The sequence below is a fragment of the Nycticebus coucang genome, chromosome 22 (genome assembly GCF_027406575.1).
Source record: "Nycticebus coucang isolate mNycCou1 chromosome 22, mNycCou1.pri, whole genome shotgun sequence".
NCBI classification, from domain to species: Eukaryota; Metazoa; Chordata; class Mammalia; order Primates; family Lorisidae; genus Nycticebus; species Nycticebus coucang.
The window spans coordinates 3,769,788-3,781,941 of record NC_069801.1 but is presented as its reverse complement, the minus strand read 5'-3'; the positions used below and the strand labels follow the sequence as shown (position 1 = coordinate 3,781,941).

The following is a 12,154-nucleotide window of genomic DNA, read 5'->3' as shown; positions in this document are numbered from 1 at the left end:
GCTGGGGGATGATGGTATCTGCAGGGATGGAGAGGGGCTGCAGGGATGAGTCCCCTCCTATTCCGGAGAACCAGAGTGGGCGTGGACCACGGCCCAGGTTCTCAAACCAGCCCAGCACCTGGAGCCCCCTCCCCTACACGGGATGGCCTGAGGGCCACAGGACCTAGGTGCTCTTCCTGTAAGGGACCAAGGCCTGCAGTAGACAGGAGGCGCAGCCTGAATCTGGGACAGATGAGACTCACACTGTCCTAAGGGCTAAATCACTGAAACGCCACACCACCCTTTAAGTAAGAGAAAAGGGACTCTCATCCCAGATACAGGACAGATTCTTTCCAGTGTTTGAGCAAGTTTTTGAGACATAAAAAACCTGCCAGTGATAGCTCCTCCCTCCACTGGTTCAGCCTCATAGGGATGTTGGGGTTTTAAAAACAACTTGGCCTCAGATTTTCAAATTTCAAATGCCTCTTAGCCTTGCAGGGTGAGGGGCTGTTCCACCTGGTTTCCCATCAGTCCGATACAGTGCTTGCAAGTTACTGCCCAAGGCAGAGTTGGAAGTAAAGAGGAAGAACAAGTGTTTCTAAAAACAGTGCAATAACATCAACCCTTGAAAATTCCCATCTCTCCCTAACTGTCCAGCCCCTCATTTGCCACTGAGCTGGAGAAGCTGAGGTCCCTGAGGGTGGCTGGGGTGGGAGGCCTGGAGGGGAGAGGGAAAATGCTGGGCTTGTTCTGACAAGCCTCTGCGGGATGGCAGCTGGGCTACGAACACCTCCCCACACTGAGTGGCAGTGCTAGCTTGCCGCCCACCCTGTTTGGAGGTGTCACTTCCTACCCTTCCCAGGCCCTGAGGTCCAGCCTGAGTGGACCCCAGGGCCTCCTGAGGGCTGGAGCTATGGGTGGTGCCTCAGTAGGCTCACCTGGACCCCTGGAACAACACAGCTCAGCTTCCATGCTGCAGGCCTAGCCCTGGTCTCTGCTTCCTCCCAAGGACAAGGACAGAGGCTCCTGGGAGTCCTCCCTGCCCCATGCACAGGTGGAGATTTGAGAGGGAGTCCGAGCCTCTCTGGGGAGACCCCCTGGGCTGCCCACTCTGACTGCCAACACCGACGTACTCTGAGGAGGACAGTGCTGGCTGGAAAGATCTGAGGAGAAGCTGAGGTCCCAGGAGAGTCTCTGATCACATCCTGACCTTGGGCTGGGGCTCCTGACCTGGTTTTCTCATTAAGGTTTTTTTTAGAAACACTCTGGGGGCACCTGTTGCCATGCAGCACACCTTCCCGATTCTTCTCAGCCAAGGCTCAGGTCCACATGCCAGAGAGAGGGAAGCAGGTCCCCCCAAGGCCGCCCCACTCCCTCGCACTGCCCCACCCCACAGCTCTCTCCGGTCACCAAGACCCCAGCCAGTGGGACTGCGTGGTGCCCTGAGGTGCCTCTCCCATGCCATGATGGGACCCCTGCCCTGACGGGCAGGGTCTGCTTGAGCCTCTGGCTGTCTTGAAGGGGAGGGAGCCCAGCAAAGGGCCCTGGGCTCCCCGGAAGGCCCTGGGTGGGCAGAGGCAGGCTGGATGGGGCCCCCGCATCTCTGTCCAGACATGATGTCAGTGCCCCTCCGAGGACAGTGAGGGACAACTGTCCTTCACCTCAATATTTAATAAATGAAATCGGAGAATGGAATTCTTCCAGCTTCTACCCAAACCTATGGCACCTCTTGCTGTGTCACAAATAATTCATGGGGGGCTGAGTGACAATGCCCGCTGGCAGGTGGGGGCCTTTCCATGTGGAACACAGCCCTATCCCAGAGAAACCATGCCAGCCCTTGGGTGGGGTCCTGGGGCTGTCAGTCAACGGGAGGGCCAATGCTGCCTCTGGCTTCAGAATTCTGCCAGTTCCTTAGTTATTCTTTGAGGAGGAAAATGACTCTGTTTTGGTGGACAGGTCTGGTCACAAAGAGAGGGAAGGTGGCTGTGCTGAGAGGAGGAGTTGAGACTTGCTGGGGGCCAGATGTTCTGGGGTTTCTGACAGGTGTGCCCTCCTGCGGAAACCTGGTCTCCCAACCCTTCCCATGGCACCTTCCGGGGTCAAGGTTCCAGGCAGGGATCACAGCACCCTAGATCAAGAGGCGGCCCCGGCAGACAGCTGGCTGGCCACCGTGGATCACAGCAATGCAAGCCTGGGGCTGGGGACCATGCACGGAAGGACAGGGATGAAATGGCAGCGTGAATTGGGTGGGGGATGGGGGAATCCGACACCACTTGGCTTTTCCTTCACTTGCAAGATGTTCTTATAGGGAGCTCCCCTCCTTGGTGCATTTTATGGAGAAGTTTGTTACAGGGGTGAAAGAGCCATGTAAGTTAAAACCACTGTCTCATAAAATGCAGCTCGGACGCAGGAGTCAATGGCTGGGCTAAGGGTGCTGTATACCTTCTATGATGAATGTCCTTGACTTGGAGGAACTAAATGGGTCCCCTGGTAATAAAAGAAAGATTTAAAGAGACCAGAGTTTATAGTTGCGGGAACACTGAGAGGTGTGGCGTGACAAAGGGACGGAGGCACCAATCACTCCGCACAGAATACTCATTTTGTTAGAAAGAAAAAAATAGATACACCACACATGGTGTATATAAACAAATAAAGAAAAAATAACTTGAACACAACTTAATTTTCCAAGTCCCTGGAGCAGCAAAGCATAAATGGGAAGGAGCTTGCACTGGGACATGGCGGGGGAGGGGGCGTGCCGAGCTCGCGGAAGTCAAAAGAATAAAAACCCCAAAGAAAACAAAACCGCCTTTTGAAGCACTGAACATTTTTTCTCCTCTATGTAATATAAATCCTCTAGAGCAAAAAGGACCCCTAGAACCTCTTAATGGAACGTGTTTGAAAAGAACGCAACAGTTTCGAGAGTCCTCGCACAGAGCCCTCGCTTAGCTGTGGCTGAGAGGAGAGAAGAGTTCACTGCGGCCGAACGTGGGAGGGAGCGTGGGTGGAGCAAGGGTGGGCAGGGCCTGACCCCTCCTGCCCCCCAAGGCCTGGCCTCCTGTGAGCACCCGCCTGGCTGACCGGTGGTGGCCATCGGAGCCTCAGGTTCAGACCCCTTGTCAGCCTAGCTCTGTCCTTTGGACCTGCCCAGGCCCCGCCAGCTTGGCAAGACTACCTACCTTCCATCGGTGTGTTGGGGTCAGGGCGGTTGGCAAACACCACGTCCACATATTCCAACTGTAGTCGCTCCAGGGAAGCCTTCAGACCTGGAAAAGGACAGAGGTTTCTGTCCTTTACTGCTGTCAATGTGTCTTCACTGCCATTTCAGGGGCCTCCCTGTGCCAGGTTCAGGGGATGAGAGATGAAAGTGAGGAGGCTCCTGCCATCTGGGACCTTCAGGACGGCTGGTGGACACTGAGTGTGGGCTGCCTCCCCTCAGGAGGACATATGGGGAACCACGGGCCAAATGTCCTGTTATACACTGAAGTGGGGACCCCCAGGAGCCTGCCCTCCTCTGGGTTCTTCTCCTTAGCCTCCTGGTGTTGCAAGCGGAGAGCCATGTTTTCACACATGGAGGGACAGATATGTCCTCTGTCACATGAAAGACCAGTAGTATCTCAAATATACAAACTGCCAACTCAGAGCCATTTAGGACAAACATCTGGCAGAGTGACAATGTTGGATTTGGAAGGTGGGGAGTGTCTGGCAGCCAGGTCCCCGGAGTTTAATGGAGTGCTGTATTATTTTGAAGACAACATACTTGAATAGGAAGACGAGAGGACAACAGAAATAGGAGAAAGGCTGGACACCCCGGCCACCCTCTGTGGGGTCCCCTGGGGGTGGTGCTCTGGGGTTCCCAGTAAGTGCTGAGCAACTTTTCCTAGGCGCTTTTGGATTCCCAGCAACCCCGGAGGGGTGGGATGCTTTTATCAGCCCATTTTACACATGCTGCGACAGAGGCTTTACTCAAGTCCACTCAGTCAGGGTCCAGCATAGCTCGGATGGAAACTGAGGCCTGTGTCCAGCACAGAGCTGCCCTCATTCCCTGCATGCTCCCCCGTGCCCAGCCAGTGGTGAGAGGGGAGGGTCAGACCAGCGTGCTGGTGTCCACCGTTGGCCCTCTGCTATGTGACTGGTGGGGGGAACCTTCCCCCACCCCCCCACAGAGCCCAGCCTCACCTTCTATGATATGTTTCCGGGAAAGGCCCCTTTCCGTCTCTGCTCTGAAAAACAGGCCGACAGTGTGGTGATGTTGAGAGTGGTTTTGGGAAAAATGTTTATGATGCAACATTAGGCGAAATAAGTAGGCCAGCAGACGCCGTGAGCAGTCTGGTTCCACTTCGGGGGTAGAAAGACAGAGCTGCAGGGCTGAGCTCCCCAGGCCTGGAGGGAGCTTGAACGTGCTCCCAGGTGGGCGGCAGCAGGGATGGGGCTTTTGTTTTTCACCTTTACCCTTCGGTCTGGTTTGGACTTCTCAAAAAAAAATTTAAAAATTAATAATGAATTATATTCATAATCCCTATGAGCCCAGATTTGTCCATCCCTGGAAAGAATGAGTAGCCAGGCGCCTGGAGACCTGCAGGTGTGACCGGCCACCCAGAGAATTTGGAGTGCTTTGGGCAGTTCACACATTTTCTGCATTTTTCAGACTTTTCATGATGATACCTTTGCAGTCAGGGAGAAAAACAACCCATCTAAATAAAATAAAAATTAAATGAGGTTTGAGTAAAAGGCAAACTCAGCCAAAGCCGCTTTTCTGGATTTGGTGTCCTGTGACAAGGACGGCCACCAGTCACAGCAGGTGGCTTTGCCAGTGCTGCCTAGGGTGCAAGGAGAGGGCCAGACCAGCACACTCAGGACAGGGGACAGAAACAGCCCTGGGCCTGGGTGTTGATGGAGCCCGGCACACCCTCCCTTCTCAAGGACGATTTTCCTCCCCACCCCAAGGGCCTCGTAGTTGGGGGCCTCCGAAGAACATGGGCTGGTAGAGCCCGGGCAGAGAGACAGCCCGGGCAGAGAGACGGCCTGCGGCTACACCTACTTTCCACCCCAGAAGATCTTGGTGGTAATGACGAGGCTGGACCGTCTGCGGGACAGAAGAGAAGGACGGTGTTAGTGGGCTCGGCTGCTGGATGGGCCTCCCTCATCCCCGACATCCTCATCTCTCACACAGGATCCTCAAAGCTTTCCCTCCTGGGCGCCCAGGTTTGGGGCGGGTGCTTCATCCTCTGATGTGCACCACATGCCCAGTTGGGGGTGGGGCTCCCAGCAAGCCAGAAGCAGTCACCTAAGTGGGGCAGTGGGGACAAGTGCAGAGAAGACACGCCCAGCCCAGGATGCGGTGGGGGCTGGGCTCAGGGGCTGGGAGGCCCATGTAGGTTTGGGCAGGGTGGAGGGAACAGAAAGCACCAAGCCCCAAAAGGGGCCAGGAGTGGGCCGCGGGACAGACAGGGCTCTGGTGGGATCTGGCAGGAACCGAGGATGCAGAGGCCGAGGGGCCAAGCAGTTGGGGCCGTCCTCTGTGGCACAGGAGCGACGGGTGTCTCAGAAGATCTGTGTGCAGGAAGCCTGGTGGGGGATGAGCCTGGGGGCACTGAGGAGGGGACCATGGTGGGCACAGCAATGCTGGTGGTATTTAGGGTCTGGGTGACTAAGGCTGAGAACCCCATGGGACTTGGGCTTGAGCGGAGGGAGGAGCAGGAGTTCCATTCTCCTGTGTGAAGGTTACAGGAGGCAACATCCACACTAGAGGCTGCATGCTGGTGGCATGGGGGCCGCAGCCCAGCCCGCTGTGTGTGTGTGTGTGTGAGAGAGAGACAGACAGACAGACAGGGACAATGACCTCCCAGTGCCCTGTGGCTGTGATGTCTCTCACTCAGGTCAGGGGTTGCTCCAGAGAGCAGTGCCTCAAGGCTGGAACAGCCGCCATGCTTGGCAGGGGCAGTGGCAGCTGCAGGAAGAGGGAACCTAGCGTGTCCCCATGGGTCACCTGCAATATAATTGGGTGGTTGCTAATATGTTCAATTCCCTTTAATTGTGGGGTGAGCAGGAATTTATTTTGGGATCAATTAGAGTCAAGAAGAAATAACTTTTTTGGGTCAAGAGAAGAGGGTCAGGGATCCAAGCCAGAGGGAGTGGTCTGGGATTCAAAGGAGAAGCGACGGGAAGGCCCAGCTCTGCTGACATTTCTGAAAATCACAGGCCCTACAGCTTCTTGGCCCTTCAGATAAAACTGTGGCCAGAGGCCTGGGAGCCGCAAGGTGTAGGCAAGAGCTGAGCCCAGCAGCCCCAAGGAGGGAGACTCTTGCTTGCGGGAGGGGACAGCTGCAGATCCACCCCTGGGCTCCACAAGCTCTGTGGGCCACACACAGCTGGGATCTCTGCTGGGGAGCTGCCCCTTCCCAGGTGACTACTGGCCCTGAGCTGTGCAGGTGATGTACAGACTTGGGGCCACTGACCCTCACGACAGCCTTGACAGGAGGTCTGACACTCATCTCCTTACAGGCTGGGACAATGTGCTCCAGAGGCTGAGATACTTGCTAAGGTCCTGTGGACAAGGTGGAGGGTGGGGTCTAACCCCTGTCCATCAGGCTCTCTGAGCCACCTCCCTCTCAGGCACCCTGGCTCCTGTGGCCCTAAGTGCTCCAGCCAATGGGGCAGAAGGACCTTGCACCTGACTGTCAGTGGTGGCACCCTCTGTCATATTGAGGCATTCAGGGGGTTCACACTTCTAGCTTTTGGGCCAGAGACTTTGCAACCAGGATCTTGGCTCTCTGAGTCGCTGGGGATGGGCTCAGGCAGAGGTGGAACCACTGGCAGGGTGGGGGTGGGCAGCACAGTTGGCCTCCCCTTGACCTCGGGGGAACTGAATTTTCCTCCCCACTTCTGAGCAAGCAAACTTTGAGAGTCGCAGGTCTTGGCCAGACTGCACAATGGGCTGCCAAGGTGGAACCCGGGACCCTCTGTTGCTAAATGGGAAAGAACAGCCCCAAGCTTCCCACCTTCCCTGCGTGATTTGGGAACAGACCCGGAGAAGCGGAGCAGTTACCTCCAGCCTTTCTTCTTGATGACGTTCCCTAAAACCACTTCGGCCCTGAGTGAGAAAGAGAGACACGGAATTTCATCATAGCAGAACAGAGAAGTCAAGCCCACCCTGCTGTGACAGTTGGCCTCCTGGTCCCCCTATGAAAATGCCAGAGGGGCCAGGGAGCCAGGCTGTCAAGGCTCTCCCTGGCTCAGCTGGCAGCTTATTCCAGACAGGGGTGAGGTCTGCAGCAGCCAGAGGGGACTGGGAGTGGCCGTGGTGTGCACAGAAGGAAGGAAGCCACATCCTACCAGGCAAGGTCAGCATCTCATTTCCCTAGGGAAAATTCCTGGCCATGTCAGGTGGGAGAAACTTCCAGACAAGTGCCTTTTTTTTTTTTTGCAGTTTTTGGCTGGGGCTGGGTTTGAACCCTCCACCTCCAGCATATGGGGCCGGCGCCCTACTCCGTTGAGCCACAGCCGCCGCCCCAGACAAGTGTCTTTTTTAAAAGGTGAAATATTTATCGGGCAGGTCCTCTGTTTGCAGAGCCTGCGCCTACACATATGCATGTGTTTCCTACTTTGGGACGACAGAGACGGATGCTGTTCTGTCTGGCTCTGCTTGGCATCACTCCGGGTCCTGCACTGAATACGGGCCGGCGGGAGCTCAGGTAGACTGTTCCAGCCTCACTGGGCACTGTAGTGCTGAATGAAACTTTTAAGAACTTTCTGCTACTAACAAAATGTTTCTGAGCAAAAACAACGGGCAGAGCATGATCCATGCCTGTGTTTCATTCCAATTACAAAAGCGCCTGAGTCGTCCACTCAGAAATGATGGGCTCTGATTTGCAGGCTGTGTGGCATCCATTTGGAATGCTCTCCGTTTATGGCCAGGATGCACAGAAAACTCGCTCAGCCCTTGGGCTGCCTCCTTTTATTCCTTGGTCCCTGATTTGTTGGACAAAGGGCTAGGAAAGAAAAAAGATGGAAAAGCTGGCAGTGGTTCCAGGGGGTACAGGAGCTGCAGTGAGTGAATTAACCGAAGCCTGTTGCCGGAGGCCTTGGCTGCGAATTGGTCAGACTTGCATCTCTCCAGGGGGACACAGAAATCCGCAGCTCTCTGGGAAATACGCACACTAGTGTCAGTGGGAGAAGTGTCAGCGATACATGCCTCTGCCACGCTGGTCAACGAGGCTCTGTGCCTAGAGCAGAGCAGCTTCTCCCTGCTGTCCCTGTAGGCAGTGCCCAGCTCCCCCAGGAGGGTGTCTGCTGGGCTGAGGGCAATGTGGGGGTGTGCAGGCAGGCTCAGCCCTGGGTGAGATGGAGGGCCTGCAGTAGTTGGCAGGGAACAGAGTTGTGCCCACAGCAACTCTGCCTTGAGGGGAAGTGCTCCTCCAGTCCTTGGCTTCCGGGAAGCCTGAGGCTGCTTAGGTGTGGCTGCCCAGCTCACCAGAGTGTCCAGTTAAATGGACTCACAGATAGCAACACAGCGCAGAGAGTGGCTGCTGTGACTGGAGTGTGCCAGGTCCCATCCATGGGGGTGGCTGAGGGCTCAGGGTGGGCATTGTCCCATGCTCTGCTGGTGTACTGGCCTTTCTGACCTCTGACCCCTCAGCTCAGCTCATCCGCCTTTCTGGAAAGCATTTCATTTTGGTGGGAAGCTGTTGCCGGTTCGAAGGTGGTGGGCGGGGCCTGGGGGGCTTTGGGGATCCTAGTAGAGGCCTCCAGGCTGGCAGCTCCCCAGGCTCTGGGTCAGGACTTGAGGACAGTGGCACTCTGGCCCCCACTGCAGGCTTTAGGTGACAACCCAGAGCCTCACAAAGCAGGTGCTGGCCTTGTAGCCATGGTGCATGGCAGGCCAGGCTGCAGCCAGCCCAACTGGCAGGGACTCTGCTCAACCCAGGCAGGAGGGGTCCAGATGGAGGATGAAGAGAGAGCCAACAGATGATTTCACAAACAAAAGCTGGACTTTTGGAAACCTGATGCAGGAGAGGGGATGATTTGATTACAGCCAGTCTTTAAAATGAAGCCAACAGCCCTGGTGGAGGAGGGCTGAGCTGCTACATAATTGAGCAGGAAAGTTCACTGCCAAGACAAAAAGAGCTTCCTGCAGTTCCAAGAGGGTCTGTGCTCCCTGCAGCCCTAACTGCACCATTAAGATGTGAAAACATCAGGCACATGGGGCTGGCTGCAGGTCACCAGTACTTGAAGAGGGCGCAGGAGAACAGCTTCGTCATAGAACAGCATCTGTGGCACCAGGGGGAGCCTGGTCACCCCAGGGCTTGGGCACACAGTTTAGACAGTGACCCTGCATCCATGTGCTCTGGGACTCCAGCCCCAAGAAAACAATACCTCATAAAGCTATGCAGAGTGGACACTCTGGGGAATGCGAGTTGTGGGAATACCAGGAGCTCTATCCCTCCCAAGGCGTTGTGCACCTGCTTTTCCTACCAGGAAAGACACGTACTTGCCAGCTGCATAGACCTCTGCAGTATCAAAGAGGTTGATGCCGTTGTCGTAGGCCAAGGTCATCAGCTGCTCTGCCATCTGAAACGAGAGCACTGTGCTGTCCTGCCAGCGGGAAGGACCCTTGAGGCCTGGGAGGCCTCTCTCACACCAGGCCGTGCACCTGGGGCCTGACAAGTTCCTCTCCAGCCCTCCTGTGCCCCCTCCTGACACAGGACAGGGAGGGAGGCAGCTCTTAGTAAGAGACCCTTGAGAAGAACTAAGAAGGCAAAATGAAGCTGGAACAACCCACAGCCCGGATTTCTTGAGGGCACAGAACCTCTAGTTGAGGTCATCACAGGACTTAGCACCTATCCGGGGTTAAGTAGTGTCCCCCCAAATTCACATCCACCTAGAACAGTGGTTCTCAACCTTCCTAATGCCTCAACCCTTTAATACCATTCCTGTGGGTCGTGACCTGTGATTTGAGAACCGCTGACCTGGAACCTCAGAGTGTGATCTTACTTGGACATAGGGCTTTTGTGACTGTCATTAGTTAAGATGAAGTCACACTGCGTCAGGGTGGGCCCTGAATCTTTTATAGAGATGACAGCCTTCCTCAGCCAGAGTTGTGGTCTTAATAAAAAGGGAAGACAGTCACAGAGAAGTCTGTGTGACGAGAGCAGCAGAGGTCGGAGCGAGGGCTGCCGGCACCTGGCAGAGGCCAAGAAGGGGCGTGAGTGGCTTCTCTCTTGGAGCCTCTGCAGGGAGTGGGGCTCTGCTGACCTGGTGACTTCAGACCTCTGGCCTCTAGAGCTGGGAGAGCAGCAGCTTCTGTTGTCTTAAGCCACCTAAGTTGTGGCCCTTCATTATGGCAGCCCCGGGAAACAGGGGCTCGCTAGATCTCTGCAGAATGATTAAGGCCACAGCTATGTGTTCAGCTTTCTCTCACTGGATCCATCCCAGCACCTGCACTAGGACCCTAACATTATTTTTTGTAGATGGAGAAGCTCGTACGTGGTGGGGCTGAGAGCCATTCTGCCCTGCCAGGGTGTCTCCAGTGCCCTGCTCCCAGCCCTGTGTGGGAGGCATGTGGTAGGGGCTGCCTCGTAGGCAGGACTGAGGAACAGCTGCCATCCGCCTGAATGCTCTGCCCACTGGCCAGACCTTGCTCGTGGGGCTGCTGTTGGGATGTGCTTGCACCTCACGAACAAATCAGGCTGAGAATCCAGGAGCCTGGCTGCCCACCTGCAAGCGTGACAGGTCCCGCCAAGAGGCAGAAGGAGGTGTCCCTGAATGCTGCCGGCCCCCTAGACGTGCTGCTGTTTCCCTGAGTGTCACACTGTTTCAAGCTCAGCTTGGAGTACCAGCGAGCCCAGGGCAGGTACCAAGGTTCCCTTGATATTGAGCTTAGAGGCCCCCGTGCCAGGCAGGTGTGGAGAATGAGGACAGTGTCTTGTGAGGACACCCCTGAGGGAAGGGCCCACGCCCAATCGCTGCCTGTGGGAAGGGGGACCCAGTGCTACCAGAAACTCTGAGTTTTTAAGAGAAGGCAGAAATCCAGGGTATTTGGCGGTGTATGTAAAATCTTCCTGCCTGGAGAGATCGGTGCTAATCCCCAAACACTCCAGGCAGGTGCAGCCCCGATTAGTCAGCGGCTGTGGTTTGAGTCAGGAAGCCCTAGGGAGGCCAGACCATTAGTTGTCTGGATCCACGGGCAGGGCTGAGTGCTGGGTCCCGCTGGAGCTCACCTGCATGGTCCCCAATACACAGGACTGCCCTACTGCCCTCTGAGCCTCCTCCTGGATGTCCCCCCCCCCAAGGGAGCTCAAGGAATCTCACCCCACCCAGCGCCTCCTTCCCCAGCTGAGGCTCCAACACACACAACTGGTTTGTGCTCCTCTGTCCTGAATTAGGTCCTGGATGTGCCCCCGTAGCCAGGGCTCAGCAAGGCCCAGAAGGACAGGGCGGCCCTGAACAGGCCGGGTCCACAGATAGGGCACATGTGCCTTTCTGCAGGGTGTGAGAGGAGAGGGCTGAGGGCTGGTTTTTATATTTTGGTTTCTGTGTTTGGGACACCTGTATATTTTCTTCTACGCCCACCTTTCTTGCGAAGGGATACTATCCGTCCGTCTGAACTTTGGTTTTGTTTTGCTTATAATACATTCTGGACACCAACTCATGCCAGCTTATGGAGATCTCTTTCAATTTCTTTAAGTTAAATAAATTTACTGTATTTATTAAAAAGCTTTTAGAGTTATGATAAAATACACATAGCAAAAAAAAGAAAAAAGCACATTTACAGTATTACACAGCCGTCACCACCATTCACCTCTAGAACTTTTTCATCTTCTGCAACAGAAACTCTGTCCCCATCAAATACTGACTCCCCATTCCCTCACCAGCTCCTGGCACCCACCAGTCTACTTTTCTGTCTGTATGACATAAGTGAAGTCCTACATCGTATTTTGTGTGATTGGCTTATTCAAGGTTTATCTGTGTGGTAGCACTGTTGGAATTCTGATGGCCGGCTTTTGAAGGATGTTTAGGAGTTTCTAGGGCTGGGTTTGAAGGATATTTAGGAGTTTCCAGGGCTGGGTTTTGAAAGGTGTTTAGGACTTTTCTGGGCAGGGAAGGGGAGAGGGGTGGGGAGCTGAGACTTGCGTGCATTAAATTTAGAGAAGCCCCACCTGACCAGCTATTTCTGGCA

General features: G+C 55.1%; 1 protein-coding gene across 5 annotated transcripts in view; it reads right to left on the bottom strand.

Moving 5' to 3' along the window:
- The window catches only part of KCNAB2 (potassium voltage-gated channel subfamily A regulatory beta subunit 2), an 83,833-nt gene that overhangs the window by 6,962 nt on the left and 64,717 nt on the right, over positions 1-12,154 (bottom strand). For all 5 annotated transcript variants that reach the window (XM_053576574.1, XM_053576570.1, XM_053576573.1 and 2 more), the window contains 5 exons: positions 9,467-9,546; positions 7,025-7,069; positions 5,018-5,062; positions 4,156-4,199; positions 3,156-3,242 (listed from right to left, as the gene is read on the bottom strand). In XM_053576574.1, coding sequence (XP_053432549.1) covers positions 3,156-3,242; positions 4,156-4,199; positions 5,018-5,062; positions 7,025-7,069; positions 9,467-9,546 — 301 coding nt within the window. The remainder of the gene's footprint in view (positions 1-3,155; positions 3,243-4,155; positions 4,200-5,017; positions 5,063-7,024; positions 7,070-9,466; positions 9,547-12,154) is intronic.